The 20,234-nt window shown below is 38.6% G+C and overlaps 1 protein-coding gene across 4 annotated transcripts; it reads left to right on the plus strand.

Annotated features, from left to right (window-relative positions):
- Positions 1-2,680: 2,680 nt before the first annotated feature.
- On the plus strand, positions 2,681-18,737 carry C2H5orf34 (chromosome 2 C5orf34 homolog). Of its 4 annotated transcripts, none has more exons than XM_087927318.1 (13): positions 2,681-2,933; positions 4,782-5,018; positions 6,213-6,302; positions 8,184-8,821; positions 9,781-9,882; positions 12,907-13,027; positions 13,940-14,031; positions 15,154-15,223; positions 15,319-15,489; positions 16,800-16,894; positions 17,435-17,527; positions 17,855-17,895; positions 18,333-18,737. In XM_087927318.1, the coding sequence occupies exons 1-13, from the start codon at positions 2,766-2,768 to the stop codon at positions 18,572-18,574; spliced, it is 2,160 nt and encodes a 719-aa protein (XP_087783444.1). In that variant the 5' UTR covers positions 2,681-2,765; the 3' UTR covers positions 18,575-18,737. The 4 variants fall into 4 exon arrangements, with proteins under 4 accessions (XP_087783444.1, XP_087783445.1, XP_087783446.1 ...); XM_087927319.1 differs by having other exon boundaries at positions 18,339-18,737; XM_087927320.1 differs by lacking the exon at positions 17,435-17,527.
- The last annotated feature ends 1,497 nt before the right edge of the window (positions 18,738-20,234 follow it).

Here is a 20,234-nt window from a genome sequence, read left to right on the forward strand (position 1 = left end):
TCAATTTATACAGCAATTGTATATACAAATCTCTGTTCACTCTGCCCAACTGAACATCATTTGTAATTTTCAAGACACAATTTGTGTGTGCATTTTATTTAATGTATGATTTGGTTAAATAAGAGGTTCCTTTTATGGAATTATGCTAGGCATTGATGCAAGTATGAAACTCGTTCTACAGCATGATCATCTATTAATTAAGTATTTCCCTTCAGGAGTTTTTGAGCTTCAGCGTTCTAAGATCAAATAATCATGTATATTTCTCATTAGAACTCAAGACTTCCAGAATCAGAATCTTTTGTGTACAGGAAATGATTGTGGTGCTTTATGACTTCTATTGTGGTTTTAGAGATTGGGATCTAGTAGGTGCTGGGGTGGACAACAGCTTGGAAGGCAGATGTGTTCTTCTCTTGATTATTTCTCTGATAAGGGAGCCCTGCTGGCACAGTAATTAAAATGCAGTAATTCTGCTCAGTCTGGAATTTGATCCTGACCGGCTCAAGGTTGGCTTAGCCTTCCATCCTTCCAAGGTTGGTAAAATGAGGAGCCAAATTATTGGGAAAATTATGCTGATGTTATAAATCGCTCAGACTGCTATAAACACTGTGGAATAGTATCTAAGTCTTAAGTGCTATTGCTATTATGATCACATATTCACAGAGCCACTGGTGCAATAACATCAGTCACCAGAGTTACAGGTGGCTCTCCAAAATCTTGGATTACTGAATCCTAGAAGTGGAAGGAGTCATTCCAAACCTTAACTCGGTGCAAGAACTAAGATATCCTTGTTAAGTCTATGATTCAACAAATGAAAAAAAAAATCCATTTACTCATTAAATAATTAGTTATATTAGTATATTGTTCTTGGTATTAATAAATGATAAGCCCAGAATTAATCTATGAGGCAGGTGGGCTTTAAATTTGACAATTAAATAAAGTCTGCCTTGTTGTTTAAGGCCATTATTTTAAATCCAGAGTGCTAGAATGGTAAAAACATTTAGTGGCTTAATTGTAAACATATCTGGTACCCTCCCTAAAGCATTTCCTGGGTGAGGAGGTAGAAGTAACTCATGGTGGTCTTGAAACATCTTAGCAGCTTTCTCTCAATTATTTCTACACAAATCTCAAGATCTTGTCTACCTGCAGAAAAAAACTATATTGTTCCTGCTTGCTCATGGCTCCAGCTTCTTCATCCTCAGGAGATTCCATATTTTAAATAAAAATGGAAAGACTGAGGATCTCATGGATCTCTCCCTGTATGCACGTGCTTTAGTTCCAACAGTACAGAATACTAAATCTTCTACAAGGAAGAGTGTTTACACAACATACTTCAACCACAAACCAGCCACCATCATCTCTACTGTGTGGTGTGAACTCAGATTATATGGTTCGTATATTATGAGTCTATAGAGATTCTCAGTCATCCAGGTTATGGTTGTCCCATAACCCAGGGTGCTTTTTCAGGAGACAACTGGACTTTCTTGTTTTTTCTTTTGAAGATGTTTCGCTTCTCATCCAAGAAGCTTCAACTCTTCCATTCCCCACTATCCTGTCAGAGCTGAAGAAGCTTCTTGGATGAGAATGAAACATCTTTAAAAGAAGAAACAAAGTCCAGTTGCCTCCTGAAAAAGCACCTTTTGTGATTAGTATATTATGCACCACTTAACATATAGTTAAGCCACTAGAGCTTACCAAGTTCTACAATACAAAAATTACATAACGGAAGACAGGAAATAAATGTTGGAACGTAGAATCCAAGTTTTTAGAGGAAAAAAAAGAAAAACTTTGGTTTGAGGGATGGGGGGATAGCTTGCTTATGACAAAGGAAGAACACTGGCTATGTCTCACTTATTGTCCATCAGAGACTACAGGAAATGACAGTGACTACTGTATAAACAATTGGACTTGTAGCCCTAGCCTAGATGGTGCTTCTAAGTTTTGCATCCACTGACAAGCGTGGAGGTGGCCCTTTGCTTTATTCCAAACGGCACAAGCTTATTTATTTTGTCAAGTGATTATTAGATAACAGGTATAAGTATAAACATGGTTATGAATACATGAAATGGATACGTATAAGAAAAATAAAACAATAGGACAGGGACAGTAGGCATGTTGGTGCACTTATGCATGCTCCCTACAGACCTCTTAGGAAAGGGGTGAGGTCAATAGTAGACAGTCCAAGGTTAAAGTTTTTGGGGTTTGGGGAAGAAACCACAGAGGCAGGTAGAGTATTCCAGACATTGACCACTCTGTTGCTGAAGTCGTATTTTCTGCAGTCAAGTTTGGTGCGGTTTACCTTGAGTTTGTATCTATTGTCTGCTCTTATATTGTTGTGGTTGAAGCTGAAGTATTCATTGACAGGTAGGACATTGCAATAGATAATTTTATGTACTATACTTAGATCGGACCGAATTTTGATGTGCATGATTCCGTACAAAATGACAGTAGAGCTCCAAACCCTTCAACCCTGGGGGAAGAATCCCCATAAACCTTCTGATCCAGGAAGGACTAGCAGTGGGAAACACCTTTTCCTGGAAAAAGTAACTCAGAGTTGCCTCAAATCCGAAAAAAATCCTATTTTACTGGATCCCTCTGAAGCTCCGCCTTCCCTAAAGAGGCGCGTTAGTCCGTTTGAATCCAGACCTCCTCCTCTTAGCGCCGCCTCTTGGGGTTTTTTTTCTCCCCCACCCCCGCGCTCTTTGGTTGGTTTCCCGGCTCCTCGTACACCGAAGAAAGAGGACTTTAACGGAGCGAATTTTCCCCAAATGAGCTACGCTGTTTGGACTGGGTTTCCCTATTTGCACGAGGGGAAGATTAACAGGCGCTGCGTTGCTTCCTGCGGCCAAGGAGTAGAAGCTTACTCGGAACGAAGGCTCTCGTCTCGGCGGATTACTGGAGAGAGAGAAAAATACATATTGTGTGTGAGCAACCAGGTAGTTCAGTTTCCTTTGGTGTCGTCCGAATGTGTTACGCGAGAGGGCCAGGCAAACGAACTTCTAGCTAGTAAGAGCTAATGTACGATTAGCCTTTCTCCCTGAAAACCTGTGCACCGTTTTATTTTGGAGGTTTGAGCACGCCTGGCCTCATAGCACTTGCCATCTTTCTTTATTTTTATTGAGTTTATTGTTAAATGTCTTTCTTGTTAGCCCCCCCTCCCAGTTGTTGAGAGTTGTATGGCATGTAATTTTAATAAATTATTATCTGATCACAACAATGTGATGTCATAGCTGCTATTTCTTTACTCACAAGAACTTAGGTTATATATTGCTGTAGTATAGATGAAGCCCAGAAATACCTAGCCTTTGGCAATTGCCAGATGGAAATTTTATCAATGTGCGTATTTTCTAGGTGCCCCCCGAGATTTTTTGATATGGTACCCATTGTGCCAATGACCACTAGCACCGCTAAGTTTTTATGGTTCATTGCACAGTCAGCCAGATATTTAGTCTGGATGTGGCATTTTATTCACCTATCAAGCCCTTCCTAAGATAGGAAGATGCAGTTTGGTGGTGTTACAGGCATCATTGCAGGATGTAAGCTGTTCCAAGTAAATTATTAATAAAAAAGTTTAATTAAGGTGGGTATATCTGCAAATCTAGGTAGGGGTTTATTGAGCATGTGAAATAACTTTTTGTTCCCTGTTGATTCAATTTTTGGAGGAAATTGTACTAGAACAGATTCCGTGGTGCTCAAATTCTGATCAAAATAGCTGCGTGTATAGATACCCTAGCCATTTACTTTTATTTCCAAATAAATATCTGACAAAGGCCTTCTGTCTTTTATCTGTCAGTTCAACTGCTGAGGAGCCCCACAAAAGTATGGGCTCTATTTCTAGTGTTGCTCCACAATCTTAACTGTAAATATAGTAAAAATATAGTCTACAAATCAGATGGGGTGTGTGTGTTTGTGGCTCCTGTTGATTTCATGGATACATCCAAGCCTGAACCTCAATTTTTGCATAAATTCCACAGTAAGAGGAATGCTTTAGAAAGCAAGAAAAAAAAACACCGCAATGCCCCCAAAGCTATTCTTCTCATCTAATATCATGGTGAAAAGGCAATGGATATCTTAACTTTTATAGAGCAGCAACAAATAGATGAATCTTGGATTAAAAACTGAAACTGATTTAATATAATAAATTAATCACAATGCATTTTCATATATAGCATTAACAATCAGACAACTGCTTTGGGGATGAACTCAACCATTTGGGGTCTTTATTGGGCTTGAGATTATGCTACCTGCTGAGGACTTTTGTAGAGTTCTTAGTGCTGAACAAAAGTATAATACACTTTTGTAGTATACATTTGTACATAGTCCTTACTTACCAACCACAATTCTTTCAGCAATTCTATTGCTAAGTGACAGTTGTAAAGTGAAACATGGCATGACTGTGCCTGACTTACAACATCAGTTTCAGCTACAGTTGTTAAGAGAATCACACATGGTTGCTAAATGTAATATCACATGATCACAATTTTCTGCTAGTTTCCCATTAAGTTTGATTGTGTGAAGGCAGCTGAGAAAGTTGCAAATATTGATCGCAGAGCACTGTGACTAAATACAAACCTATTGCAAAGTACCCAAATTACAATCATGTGATTATGGGAATACTGTGGTGACTAAAACTTTAAGGATTGGTCATAAATCTCTTTTTTCTACACCATTGTAACTTTGAACGGTCACTGAACATATAGCTGGTAAGTGAAGGCTACCTGATATTTGCACCATTCCTTATCCACACCTATATGCTAAATAATCAGTTGTAATTCCTTTCACAGATTCACTTTGTAAAAACACTTTATGTGTTTTTTATTGTTGTGATGGGATCGGAAAGTCTCATGATCCTGTATGAAGATAATTCAGTGGAAGTCCACTATGCAAATGGCTCCAGATTGCTCCTTTCTCCGTGTGGATCGGAATTCTTGTTTGAAAAGGCCACCCCTCCGTCTGCTCACCCAATACAACCACCGGAAAGAGTTCGTCAGAGGACACCGTTTGCTATTAGTCTCTATCGGGTAAACAAAACCTTCTTTCTCTAAGCAGGAGGAAAAAGATGGCCTGCTCTGGGAATAGAATAGAATATAACTTTATTATGGACATAGACCAGCAATAGATATCACTTTTTACTATATATAAAAAAATAGTACTGACACATTATAGTACATTAATAGCAGATAATAACATCCCTGTTAAGAAAATACATGTTCTTGAACAGTTAGCGTCACTCCCTCGTTTATGTGAGTGGAGAGCTCCATTTCTATAATCAATCCCAGTGATCATCATATAAGAGATAATTGATAAGTTAGTAATCCAGTTGTTAAGTGAATCTGTCTTTGACTTTACTTGTCAAAAGGTTGCAAAAGGCAATCCCATGACTTTGGAACCCAGCAAAAGTCGTAAGTATTAAATCAGTTGACAAGCATTTGAATTTTGATCACATGAATATGGGGATGTTACAAAGGTTATAACTGAAAAATCATAAGTCATTTTTCAGTGCTGTGGTAACTTTGAACAGTCACTAAATGAACTACTGTAAGTCGAGGAATACCTCTATATAAGGAGGCTTAAAAGATATTCAGTGAAGACCATGTTGAGCCTTCAAAACAATCCAATTAAAGAGTTACAGATTTTGAGTTTGTTAAAATACTATTAAAGGGGCAATGGCCAGAATTTTAAACAGTAGAATTTTAAACCCCAAAGTGTAAAATGTTCTTGTAGGTTGCATTGGTGCCAGTTTTAAAATTGTGTTCTTGAGATTTTTTGGATCAAACTCATGATCATTATACTGCCCCATACCTGTCCTAATTCTAGGCAGCCCATAAGTGTCTAGCTACATCAGTGTACAAGAACAGAAAGCTGGACTAAGGAATTATTTGGGCTGATCAATTAGATTTTTGTTCTGTTTCTAGGATTCCTCATGGGAAAAATGGTATTAGTGAACATATCTTCCTTGGTAGCATGCAGCTTTAGCTTTCTGTGTACAGACCTGGATGCCAGTAAATTATCTGTGGGAAGACGGAGTAGATGGATTTTGCTTACTTTCCATTACAAGTTAAAAACTTATTTTTCTTCTCTTAAAATCAGAAATTACGCTGGATGACATTTTAAAATGTATAACAATAACGCTAAGGAGTGAGAATTAAGTGGTTCTGCCAATATCAATTCTCAATCAAATCAAATTCTTTTTCCTTTTTTTTTTTTTTTTTTAGGAACAACTCTTGCGAGCAATAGATTTCCGAAATCAATACTCTGAGCGACCCTATTTACCTTCAGACATTTTACCTCCAGAAAGGAAAAATGTAAGTTTTGAGTATATATTTGGAAACAAAAATGGATTCCAATGAAATATTTGACTGGCTAATTTTATGTGTTATCTTTGGGAAATATGCTTTGATTGGCTTTGATACTAAGTTTTATAGTGTGATGCTTTCCATGTGAGGCCCCTAGTTTACCACCTCATTTTTGTACTGGAGGACTAAATGCAGCTAGGCCTCTCCCAGCTTCTCAGGCTTGTTCAAAACAGGTAATAAAGGAAATTACCCCAGATCTAACTGAGTCAATCACTGTGCTGAATTCTTCATTGACTTGGTTATGCGTGTTGGCTGTTTGGTTATGGAAGCCTTCAGCATAAATATATATAAAATGAATAATTAATCATTCTTGCTGACAAGTTATCCTAAAATCCACAGTGAAAAAGTTTCTATATATTCTTAATAACATTTGATAAAACATGATTTTTATTTTAAGGTGTTACTAGATTCTGAAATGTGCACATTCCCATAATTGGAATCTTGACTTACATAATTTCCTGATAAATAATTGCATCAAGAAAACTAATCATTCTTATTTTCCATATTTAAAAATGTCAGCTGTTCCTCTATTAATGAATCATTTTTAAATGTAGAGGGAAGAGAGAATGGCCTTGAGGGACAAGAAGAGTTGCTATCAAAGCCATGGTCAAACAAAAAAGGCCTGAGTACAAGTCAAGAATGTAACATGTCTGGGACAAAAGCCTTCCTAATTCACAGGAAGATGTACAAGGCAAGGAGGGAGAAGCTCTTTCAGACTTGCCAGATTCTGTTACTATAACTCTGTTATAAATGTTGTATTGGGTTATGTGGCACCAGTTTCCTAATTAAATCCTAATTCCTGTATTGAAGGTCTGATATCATCTTACTGCAGCTACAAGAAATGCAATAGGTTTAAGACCCTTATCACAAACACCTCCTAAATGATATAAAAATAATTTTGTAATATTACCATCTTTTTGTTATCCATAATAATCTTTGAAAATTCCTGGAAATTATCTTTGTTTGGATAAATTGTAATGTTTGCAAGCTACATCTCTTAGTTCCATTATCTACTCTGTTCCACTTACTTACCAGTATATTTATTTATATCTACAATCTTATGCCCCCTGAGATAGCATTCCAAGTTCTGATGAATTTTCTTGTGAATTTCTTTCTCTAAAATTTAATTCAGGATGTTGACCTCCAAAGAAGGGAGCTGCGAATTGAGATTCCCACAGCATCTCTATACCGTGTTGGTTGCTGCCTGTTTCTAAGACCAAAAGATTCATCCCAGAAAAAAGAAAACAGAAAGAGGAAGAGTTGTGATGAAATTTACATTATGCCAGAATAAGTGGGGTTAGATATGGCCCCCATTTATAGTGGCGTAATGCAAATTTAATCATAACTCTTTATGTTTTTTTTTAATAAATGAGGTTAGATATGGTTCTCAAATACTTTGGCCACCTAATGAGAAGGAAGGACTCACTGGAGAAGAGCGTAATGCTGGGAACAATTGAGAGCAAAAGAAGGAAGGGACGACAGAGAATGAGGTGGCTGGATGGAGCCACTGAAGCAGTAGGCGTGAACTTAAATGGATTCTGGAGGATGGTAGAGGACAGGAAGGCCTGGAGGAATGTTGTCCATGGGGTTGCAATGGGTCAGACACAACTTTGCAACTAACAACAACAAAATATAGTCCGCTGTCCTTTTTCATTCCTCAGTTCAGAAAAAATACCCCGAATGTATTCTAAATGTATTCTTTCCTATTTCACACAAGGATATGAACAGATAAGTACTACCGTTTCTTCATCTTCTCTTTTAGATCTGCTATTGGCAGGGCTTTGGGAAAGTCTAAGCTATCAGAATCTTAAAACTCAATCTCTTCTACAGGTTATTTTCACGGATGTCACTGAAGCCAAATGGCCTGACCTTCATACGGCTAATGAGGAAATGCGTCTTCTGAATGGCAATGTGAAAGTCACGTCTTTGGATGGACATGCTTCTCTTATATTACCAGAATTTCAGCAAGAATTTACGGTGGAGTTTTTATGCAAAGTAAGCAAGGGGTTATCATTCCCATCATCATTTGCAAAGGGGAGCCCCTGTAAGTCAGCCCAAGCAAATTATGAGAGTTCCAGCCAAAGCTCTGATTTAAAAACTCGTTCAAAACTGCTAGGAACAAAAATGAAGGACAACGATGGTATAGAAAATGCTGTGCAAGAGAACAATTCAAGTGCTGTGCAAAAAGAAGATAGGATATCTCAGTCTTCCCAGAAGAGTTTATTTGAGTACTGTAGGATTACACAGCATATATCAGTGTCATCCTGCCCTGAAGAATGGAAGTACCCTTTGTCATTAGCATTAAGAATTCATCAGTCACTTGGTGGAAATGAAGTTGGCTCTAATAAAGGAAAGAATGAAGATCATTGTGTAAGCCTGGATCTTGCTAATGAATACAGAATGACTGACACAGTTACTACTTTACCTTCAGCTTTACCTCTCAGTTGTCATGCTCCATTTCTACACAGGTAAATTAGTTTTATACATTAAAATGTCTGTATCCTTCATTTCTGTCTTTTTAAAAATGGCCATTTAAACAGCTAAAAATCTGTTTTAAATCCTACCAGCATCCATACCAATGTAGACAATGGGTGTAATTGTCTCCAGGTGTCTGGAAAGGACCAAATGAAAGAAGTTGCTTTAACGATTCTAATCAAACATTGCTTTTTGAGATCTTAATATTAAGTATTCCCCTTAAGACATAAACCGTTATTGTACAACAAATACTTTGATGTAATTTGCCGCTGTTCGTTACATTACCTTCAGTTTTGGATGGTAAAATCTAAATAGCATAGATTGGAATATTCTTTATTGGCCAAGTGTGATTGGATACACAAGGAATTTTTCTCTGGTACCTAAGTTCTCAGTATACATAAAAGCAATCATAAGTCATCAAAACCCATAAATCATAAGATACAACTAACAAAGTGATTGTGATAAGATACCAATAGGACTTCCTAATAGGAAAGATGAGAAAGATAATAGTAACACAAATCTGCCACATGGTTAGATATACTTAGGCGTAGATAGGACTGTGGGAATTATGTGTTTAGCAGAGTGATGGCATAGGTGGGAAACTATGTATAGTTGTTTTGTCATGCAATGCCATATAGCAGCATCCTGAGGAGCAGTTGAAACAGTTTACATCCAGGATGTGAGGGGTCTATAGATATTTTCTCAGCCCTCCTTCTGGCCTGTGCAGTAAACAAGTCTTCACTGGAAGGCAGGATGGTTTATTATTATGCTTATTAACATCAAAATTCAAATCATAATTAATACTCTTCTATTTACACTTTTATCTTTAAAGGTCTAAGTAGTCTAAACATTAGAGCTTTCATAATCTCTCAGCACTGTATAAATACTACTGACTTGAAATATGTTATGTATGTCTACTAACAAACATTAAAAACATTGATTTGATCCACAGATGGACCTTCACTGATATTTTTGAAGAAAAACAAGAGGAGGATGCATATCACTCATACTCGCAACCTATCAAAGTACTTTGGAGCAAGGGTATTATTTACAGGTATGCGTATATGTCAGTGGTGGGATTCAAAAATTTTTACTACAGGTTCTGTGGGTGTGGCTTGGTGGGCATGGCAGGAGAAGAATACTGTAAAATCTACATTCTCACTCCACTCCAGAGGAAGGATGCTGTAAAAGCTCCATTCTCACCTCACTCTAGAGCAGGGGTGTCCAACCTTTCACCTTCCCTGGGCCACATTAGAAGATGAAAATTTGGTTTGGGCCGCACATAAAATAAAATAACAGTAACGATACCCAATCATCCCCCAAAACCATAGAAAACATAGTTAACATATTAAATTTATTTGGAAATAAAGTTAGTGAGATGTTTTTATTATTTATTATTTATTTAAAATTATTTATTTTTTATCACCGTTTTTTTTATCACCGTTTATTTTCCGGCCAAATTTTGCGGGGGAGCTCGCCTGCCTCACGCCTACCCTCCTCCTGCAAATAGCCGGGCTGGATGAGGCAGGACTGGAAGGCAAAAGCAGCAGCAGCGGCGGCGGGGGCAGAAGCAGCGGCGGGGAAGGCTTCTGCCCCCGCTGCTGCTTCTGCCGCCGCCGTTTCTGCCCCGCCACCATCCCCGCCGCCGCCTTCTGCCGCCGCCCTCTGCTGCTTTCCGCCGCCACCATCCCGCCGCCGCTGCTTCTCCCGCCCCGCTGCTGCTTCTGCCGCCGCCGTTTCTGCCACCGCCACCTCTTCTGCCGCCGCCGGCGCTTCTTCCCCCGCCCCCGCTGCTGCTTCTGCCGCCGCCATTTCTGCCCCCGCCACCATCCCCGCCACCGCCGCCGCTTCTTCCCCTGCCGCGGGGACAGCGGCGGCGGGGACAGAAGCAGCAGCGGCGGCGGTAACAGCAGGAGGTGCCGTTCTGACGGCGCCCGCCTTTTCTCTTGCTGCTTGGCCTGGCGCTCGCCTCGCCCCGCCTCGCGCCTGCCTCTCTTCCTCCTTCTCGCTGGCTGTGGCACGATGGTTGGGGTGGGCATTGGGCCGCATTACGAGGCGACCTGGGCCGCATGCGGCCCATGGGCCGCGGGTTGGACAAGCCTGCTCTAGAGGAAGGATACAGCAAAATTCCCACCCCACGCCACTAACCTGCTTTCCAGCCCCACTCTCCTATGCAGAGAGCAACAAAAGAAGACGCAGTCGATCAGCTGGGACTCAGGAGGCAGAGAATAGATGGGGGCGGAGCCAGTCAGAGATGGTATTTGCCGGTTCTCTGAACTACTCAAAATTTCCACTACTGGTTCTCCAGAACTGGTCAGAACCTGCTGAATACCACCTCTGGTATGCGTGTTTATGAAAGGAGCTTTAAAGACTTAATTCATCTGTATTCGGTAAGAACACTGAAGAATTTGCAAAATAATAATTATAGATTTTTAATGAGCATTGGTGTTCCAGTATAATGAGCAGGCGGTCCTCACTTACCAACCACTCTGAGCAATTGTTTGAAGTTATGATGGCACTGGATGAGTGCTACCTAGGGTAAATCCTCAAAGTTCTGACATGGCAGATCCATGGTCAAATGCTCATGATTGGCAACTAGCTTGCACTTAACTATGGTTGAGGCATCACATGGTCAGCGTTTGCAACCTGCCCTTGCTGTCTTTCCACAAGCAAAGCTAATGGAGAAGCCAACAAAAAAGGTTACAAGTTGTTCTGGTAACACCTCCCACACACAAACATCCCAGTCCTTTTTGTGCAGCATATCTTCCCTCCAGTGGTGGAATTCAAAAATTTTTTACTACCGGTTCTGTGGGCGTAGGTTGGTAGGCGTGATATGGCTTAGTGGGTGTGGCTTGGTGGGCGTGACAGGGGAAAGATACTGTAAAATCTCCATTCCCATACCACTAACCTGCTTTCCGGCTCCATTCTCCTGTGCAGGGCAACAAAAGAAGATCCAACCAATCAGCTGGGACTCGGGAGGCAGAGAATAGATGGGGCGGGGCCAGTCAGAGGTGGTGTTTGCCGGTTCTCTGAACTACTCAAATTTTTTACTACTGGTTCTCCAAAAATGATGAGAACCTGCTGAATACCATCTCTGCTTCCCCTCCTCCTCTTCCCTCTGCTCGAACACACCTGCTTCCTCCTTCCTTCAATTACAAAATCACAGCACCCCCTACTCCACTTACATATCCCCTGCACCAGGCCTCCCCTAGCCCCTGGCAGTGTCCCTGCTGTTTACTTGAAATTTTATCCACTTCCCACTTAATGATCCACACATCTTGGGATTATGATGTCAATTGGGACTACCTGGACAACTATTTCCCATTGCCCATCCTGATAACATTCTGGAAAGTCGTTGAAAACTTGATAATTCTCCCAGGCTTGGGATGAGAAGATCTTGAGACTCTTATCAGGTTTGGCAGGGTTTGCAAGGTTTTTAATTTTACACATTATAGCATTTTATAATGTAAAACTCACTAGAAGTAGTATTTCTTAAAAAAAACAACACTTTATTTATATCTACAACATACTACACTGCCTTCAGACTACCAAACCCATCTTGGGAGTAACTTCAAATTAAGACCTCTCGGTTTAAAACATGGGTCGCTAACCTGGACCTGGTCCGTGGACCAGCACCAGGCCACAGCATTCAAGAAACCGGGCCGCACAAACAAGCAAAGCTCCATTTGTGGGATGCAGGCAGCACACAAAACCACACCCCACCCCCACACCGGACCATAGAAAAAACTCCATGGAACCAGTGCCCAAAAGGTTGGGGGCCACTGGTTTAAAACATTTAACATTGGTTTTTCTTCTTCCTTAACCCTGTTTTTTTGTAATACTTTATTAATGGTTCAGGAGAATATAAAAACTTGCTTAACCTTTTCATATTTCTTTAATTTCAGTATTTAAATTACAGGTTGTAATTCTTTCTTCCATGGATCAATAGACTATGACTAATTTTAAAATCTGTTAGCTTTCTCCCAGAATCAGATCTTTGATTTATCTATAATTAATCTACATAGCCTATTGAGATAATAAAAACATAGTGGAGCTAATAACCCATACTTTCTATTAGGTTTTCCGTTGGACTTAGAAGTATAGAAATTTATCCTGGAGATGGATCAGTGTTTAAGTCAGAAGGTTTCTTCTTGGGAAAATACTTCACTCGTTATTGTATTAACCCACATACAAAACAGGTAAATAACAGCAAATAAATCTTTTCTTGAATATTTTATGATAGCTGTTTTTCAGGAATGCTGTAAAACTATCCCATTTAAAATGAAGATTGTGATAGATTAAGAACCATGATGACATGCTAACAAATGAGAGAAAGAGAGGGAAAAAGGGGTACTCTACGTGTGTACACACGTGTGTGTGTGTTTGCACATGCAGTACAGTTTTCTTGCCCTTTTGCTGATGACAAAAGAGAATGTATAGACTATTAGTTATTTTTTTTACTTATGTATTCATATACTGTATATCCAATTCTTTGTACCTAAGGTTCTTACAATTATTAAAATCAGAGCTGAGATTGTTGATGTCTAGACCTGCAACCATGGTTTCAGTGTTTGGTTTTCCTTTCATGAAACATAAGATAACAAAGCAAGTTCTCTTCTAATATAATGACCCTTAATTCTACTTTAAGAAACATCTTTTCCCCCCAAAAAATCAAATTGGTAACTTGGTTCCTTCTTATATTATCCGTCTTCCCCTATTCCTAGAATATTCCCCATCATCAGTGCTTACTGTTTTTTTTTCTTTTCCAAGAAGATAATCCTACTTCCACATTAATTCCTGGCTTTACTGTAAGAACTGAGGTGCTTTATGTTCATGTGGAAATCCCTACACCTATCAACGGTCTTAGGCACTTTTGCACTTTTAGTTTTTATTTTGGACAGAGCTGCCTCAGACCTACAATTATCTGTGGCATATGGCACAAAAACAAGAGATTAGAGCAATTTAACACCAAAGGAACAAATTGCTTTAAACCATATAATGAACAACTGTTCATACTTGGAGTCCAGTAGTTTAATGGTCTGTTGTACTTGCTTTGTTGGTTAGCACTTTTTCTAAATAGTTATTTTTTTTCTTTCACATTCATCTTTTAGATAGAAGAAACTATGTATTCTGTAAACAGCCTACCACCTCATGTCCCTGGGAGTCTCTACTCTGTAGGGACAATAATAACACAGTCAGTAAGGTGGGATACTTTGCTTTCTTTTAAGTATTTGTTCGTTTATTTAGATTATACCACTCAGTTTTCTAGGTAATTTGGAATAATATTTAGTCACTTTCAGTAACATTGACAAAAGGCAGCAGTTAATCTTCAAGTACCCAAATCCATGAACCTACCGTGTTTCCCCGAAAATAAGGCACCAGGTTTTATTTTCAGCGGATGCCATCCACTGACCAACCTCACTTGCGTGTGTCCCCCCCGGCCTCCTTTTTGCTGTCAGAGGCCTTCAGGAGCTTCAGCGGCTTGTTGGCTGGAGAAGAAATGGGCCGGCAAGGCAGGTGTCGGAGTGTGCAAGGCCTGTTTACAACTGTCCAAAGATAAGTAGCACGGCAGCTCCATCCCCCCCCCATCCCCACCCTAGCTTAATTTTTACCTGTGCACTTGAGTGGGCAGGATCTTAATTAGGGCTTATTTTAAGGGTAGGGCTTTTGCATGAGTAAAAATCAAGCTAGGACTTACTTTCAGGGTAGGTCGTATTTTCAGGGAAACGATAGGTTAATTCTGGGAATTCTGTAACAATCATAAATGCAAAAACTGGTCATAAATCACTTTTTTCAGTGCCAATGATACCTTGAACAGTCACTAAATGAATGCTTGCTGACTGAGGACTACCTGTATATGGATGCCATATAAAATAAATCTATCTTGATTCTAAAGAAGAATAGCTAGAAATTTTAAAATTTTGCCAAAGTTTACTGCAAATCATCAAGCAGTTGTATGTTAAACCCATTTCCTTACTGCTCATTCTAGCATAAGGTACTTGGGCATAAAATAGTTATAATTTTTTCCAAACATTTTTGTTTTAACAGGTATTTAACAATACAGTGAAAAAGAAAACCAGGAAAAAATGGAAAACTAAAAATAAATAGGTTAGAGGGTTAGAAGCATTACAACAAGTTTTTGAAAGTAACATCATTAGTGAGCTAACAAGTAGTAAAATATCCCATGTTAATTTTGAACGTCAGAACATTAAGATCAAGTTAATATGCAATAATTAACAGCAATGAACAGTATGCATAATATATTTAAATGTTTTAGAGGCTTGCAATGTTATGAAATGTTAATATTTTTTATATTTCTACTTAGAGTTCTTCAACATGATCTTGAGAATATGCTTTCCTTAACACATAATTATAATGTTTGCTGCTGGAAGTTGGTAGGTATGAATATGATAATCAAATACCAGCATAAGATAAGTTAATACAACTAATATGTATCTTATCTTATTTGATTTCATTTGTTTTTTAATAGTCTTCTGAGACAGGTGGAAGAGAAGTGTTACCACTCCCTGTGGCTGAAACATTTGTTCCTAATGTAGGAAGATTCTTTGCTTATTCAGATAAGAAAATATATGCTGTATTTTGTGATGGGACAGTCCTGAATATGGAGTGGGATTTCAGTTCTCACTTTGGACGATCACAGGTGAGCAATAGGTAAAGTTAATTATATTTATTTCATATTTAAAAGAATATCAAGAAGGGCCACTGGATAAATCAGATCAGATCAGAATTAATCACCAAGTGCAGAATTCCCATCATTTAAACAATGTTTCTTGGCAACTTTAAGATGTATTGACTTCAACTAGGGGTTTTGGGGGGTAGAATATAAAAATTCCAGTGCCTGCCCTGTGTTCATTACTGCCCAAGATAGACTTTTTATTTTATGGTCTGTTTATACACATATGCATATTTGCATGCTTCAGGAACACAGCAAATACAAAAGAAATATCTTTTACAAAAGGTTAGCATCAGATCCTCCCATGCTAATAGTCTTACAAGCAGCAAGGGATCGCCAGCATTTTCAGTATTAAGCAAGTAGTTCAACGTCTTTCCATGTGATGTTTAGAGTCTTTAAGTCTTCCATGAATGTTCTTTGCCATGTATTTTGAGGTTGTCCTCTTCATTGTTTGGCATCACTGGGGGAGATCCATTTCATTGCCATTAACAGACAGTAGAATATATAGAATGGAAGGAAAAGCTCCGCTATTCTAATAAAGGTCTTTTCAGAGTGTTGAAAAATAACACAAGTGTGACAGAATCCCTAGTTGATGATGGTTCTTTTAAAGCAGGGGTGGGAAACTATGGCCCTTTTACAGTCTGTGAACTTCGACTCCCAGAATTCTTGAATCAGCCATGCTGGTTCAGGATTTCTGGAAGTTGAAGTTCACAAACCATAAAAGGACCATAGTTCCCCACTGTTTTAATTTAAAGGAATAAACCAATTCTTCATTTGAGTGTTACATCAGGGATTGTATGCACAGAAGATATGAAGCTTTAGCTCACCAGCAGGTAGCAGTTAGAGAAGGGACTTGATATGCAGCGGGTACAACTGTGGCTTATTTAAACTGGAAGGGAATTTTGGGGATCTTGCAGAAGATCCAGAAAGCTACCTGGTCCCCAAGTTTAGAAACAGACTAGGACAGAGGTGTCAAACTGGATTTCTTCGAGGGCCGGATCAACATTGCAGTTCTTCTCCGTGGGCCAGCTGGGGGATGGGCTGGACCCCTCCTGCAGCACCCTGTGGCCAAAATGGGGCACGGCTCCCCCAGACCCCATTTTGGCTGTCAGAGGCACTGCGGGCTGATCCTTTTCTATTTCCAGGCTGGGCCCATGGGCCAGATTTAAGTACCACGCGGGCCGGCCAGATTTTGACACCCCTGGATTAGAAGAATTAAACATACCCTAATAATAATGATGTTCTTTCCTATTTTATTTTTTGTTCCTTTGTTCAAGAATCCTCAAAAGAACAACACGGGTTGGTGTAAACTGACTTGTCCTGAAGGAGCACAACAGCTTTTCCAGATTGATCATCCTGGGCCCTATGAGAGGTACTTCTGGAAAATTTTAGGAGACTCACTCAAGCTCAACTTCTCTAAAACTGAGGGGGTGAAGGTTGTTTTACAAATTACTTTAGCAGCAAAGTCCCTGTTTTACATATGGCAGATGTTAACATAGTTGTATAGTTGTTGATAAATGGCTGGAGTACTTTTTCAAGAATTACATTTGTTTTCTCCAGACTTCTTTCTGTTATAACACAAGTGTTAAGATTTGTGCAATCCTTGTATTAGCAGAAAATCACCAAAAAATAAATAAATAAATCCTTCTGCAGCTGCCAAACTAGTTTCTAAGATCAAACACTCAAGTCCCTTCTATTCCTTATGTCACCATCACTGTCATATAGCCCTCATCCATTCTGCTGATAAGTCCATAAAAGTTACTGACCCCCCTGCATTTTTGTTCTGCTCTTTATTTTTTACTATATTTACTAACTTGGTTATTATTCATAAGATGCTCTTCATTTGCCATGAGTCCTCAAAAGCTGTTTCCCATGTACACAAGATTCAACAAAACATTTTTCTTTAATGCAGATATATCACAACAGTGGTGGAATGGTGCAAAAGCCTGAACAGAGATAAAGGGACGTGTACCAATACAAAAGAATCTATTCAAGAACAAAGCTGGTATTCTTCTTAATTAATAAACCAGAATATTCTCAAATCTGCAGTGATGCTTTGTAAAGCCACCCATTGGATTTATTATCTTGGATTTGATATTCCAAAGTTCTTTTTCCCCCTTTTAAATAAAAGTATTTTTTCTGCAAATTAGTAGCAAAATGTAACTTTCTAGCAATTCCTCTTTTTTTTTGTAGATGTTAAATAGAAACAATGAAATAAAGTGAACTGTTAATGTTCACTTTTTAGAGGGCCATTCTATTCTACCTTATTTTGTTAATGTTATATCAAACAAGAAAATGTTCATTTTAATTAGGTTTCTCTTTTTTCCCGTAGGTCAGTTGCGACTGAGCTCGAAAAAATAAGACGATTCAATTGTATCCTTTTGTACATCTTATAAATCCGCACAACACTTCCTAAAATAAGTAATTCTTGGTTTGAGACATCCAATAATTGCCCTATTGGGAACGCTAATTCAGTTTTCCAATCAATAAAATAGCTGGAAACAATAACATCCACATGGTATAGCCTTTGTTGTGATGATATTTGTTGTCATAGTTATTAACTATGGATTTTCATTCTTATTTAATGAAATACTCCAAAGAAAGTTCTAAATTGTGATGTGTATATTTAGTTGTGTTCCAAGTTCACAGAGACACAGTCAAAGGGAATTTTTTATAAAAAATTTATATACATGCATATTGGCATTGCAGAATACAGGTTACAAAAGTCAACGAGTTCCTTCTAATTTGATTAAGAGAAGAGAAAAGTGGCTGTTTTTAGTATCATGTTTCTCCTTAACTACATACTATAGTTTTAGTCGAGAACAGCAATATTCCAGGTAGGATTTCAACTGTGGGAAGAAATCTGTCATCCGACAAAGATACAGGAAGTGCATCAAAAGAAGTCTTCTTGGCAGAGGATGTCAGTATCAAGAACATAACTGAGTCTCTGGAAAAAACTTCAAAAGTTATAAATGATATTGACTCTCTTCTGGCTTCTTCCACAAAGCATGCTGGAGTCAAAACTATTTCAAGGAAGATTGTCCGTCTTTAATCTGACTGAAAAAGCAAAGGTCACTAACTTCACAGATGATTATATAAGATTTATATAAATTATGACATCATAATTTATTTTTTAAAAGACTAAATATTAGAGTCCAAAGAAAAGTGAAATGTAGCTTCACTGAGATACCCAAATAAAATTTACTATATCTGGACTATTGACTTATTTTTTGAATAGTTTCTCAATATTTTTTAAGGTCCACAAATAGGCCTAACCAAGACAATATGTTCTAGTCAAATTGGCACAGTGCTTTATTGTTTGATAAGTAAATTGCAGTCATGTTCTCTTGTGGGGGTTTTTTCCCATGTCTTTTCTATATCAGAGTTGTTTCTTTGATGATGCCAAGCACAGATTTAAAAGTGAGTATTCTACATTCAAAAGCAAACATTGAATGAGGCTCTGATTTAGCTTTAAGTAATTTCTCACCTGTTTATTTGTTCATCAAATTTCTACACTGTTCATATCATTTAGAATAGAATAGACACCTATTTCAGACATCTGAAGACCTTGCTCTCTTGAGAAATCTGTCATGCTGCGAAAGGTGGAAGAAAGGAGAAAAGGAAGGCTAGCAACAAGGTGGATGGACTCAGTTACAGCGGTAATGAATGCACAGTTGGAGTAGCTGAAATATGGGAAAATGTATGGTTGCTAAAAGTGTTGGTGGCACATTATTAGTCAAGCAGCTCTCAGATCATGGTGCATACTGTCTTTGTCAAATAGCCTCTGGTTTCAGGTTGCACAATTTATTTACTTTTATTTATTTATTTGATTTGTCAATAGCTTACAAGGTAATAGGTATAAGTATATACATAGTTATGAATACATGAAATGGGTACATATAAGAAAAATAAACAATAGGACAGGGATGGTAGGCATGTTGGTGCGCTTATGCACGCCCCCTACAGACCTCTTAGGAAAGAGGTGAGGTCAATAGTAGACAGTCTAAGGTTGAAGTTTTGGGGGTTTGGGGAAGAAACCACAGAGTCAGGTAGAGTATTCCAGACACTGACCACTCTGTTGCTGAAGTCATATTTCCTGCAATCAAGTTTGGTGCAGTTAACCTTGTATCTATTGTGTGCTCTTGTGTTATGGTTGAAGCTGAAGTATTCATTGACAGGTAAGTCATTGCAATGTATGATTTTATATACCATACTTAGATTAGACCGAAGATGGCGTAATTCAAGGTTTTCTAGGTCTAGAATTTCAAGTCTGGTGGCATAAGGTATTCTACAACGAGCAGAGGAGTGGAGAACTCTTGTGAAATATTTCTGGACTTTTTCAACTGCTAATATCAGATACGTAATGTGGGTTCCAGACTGATGAGCTGTATTCAAGTATTGGTCTAGCAAATGTTTTGTATGCTCTAGTTGTGTGATATTACCAGAGAAAAAGCTACGTAGGATTAGGTTAAGAACGGTTAATGCCTTTTTGGCTATGTAGTTACAGTGGGCTCTAGCACTTAGATCATTAGAGATGAGTATTCCAAGGTCCTTTACAGAGCTTGGATCATCAACAAGGTCTTTTTTATTTTCTGATTTTTTTTTTGCCAATATGTAAGATGTGTTTGGTGGATCTAAGCAGAGTCAGGCTGGATTAGTCCTTGGATGGGAGACCACAAGGAAATCCCAGGGTTGCAAGTTTGCCTTGAAAA

Source organism: Pseudonaja textilis, chromosome 2 (assembly GCF_049901715.1).
Source record: "Pseudonaja textilis isolate UNSWEBS1 chromosome 2, rPseTex1.2, whole genome shotgun sequence".
Lineage (NCBI taxonomy): Eukaryota > Metazoa > Chordata > Lepidosauria > Squamata > Elapidae > Pseudonaja > Pseudonaja textilis.

Coding starts and splice junctions, on each gene's coding strand:
- C2H5orf34 (XM_087927318.1), top strand. CDS start 2,766: ATGAGCTACGCTGTTTGGACTGGGTTTCCCTATTTGCACGAGGGGAAG. Junction 13,028..13,939: donor TTAACCCACATACAAAACAG/GTAAATAACAGC, acceptor TTCATCTTTTAG/ATAGAAGAAACTATGTATTC. Junction 14,032..15,153: donor ATAATAACACAGTCAGTAAG/GTGGGATACTTT, acceptor ATTTCTACTTAG/AGTTCTTCAACATGATCTTG.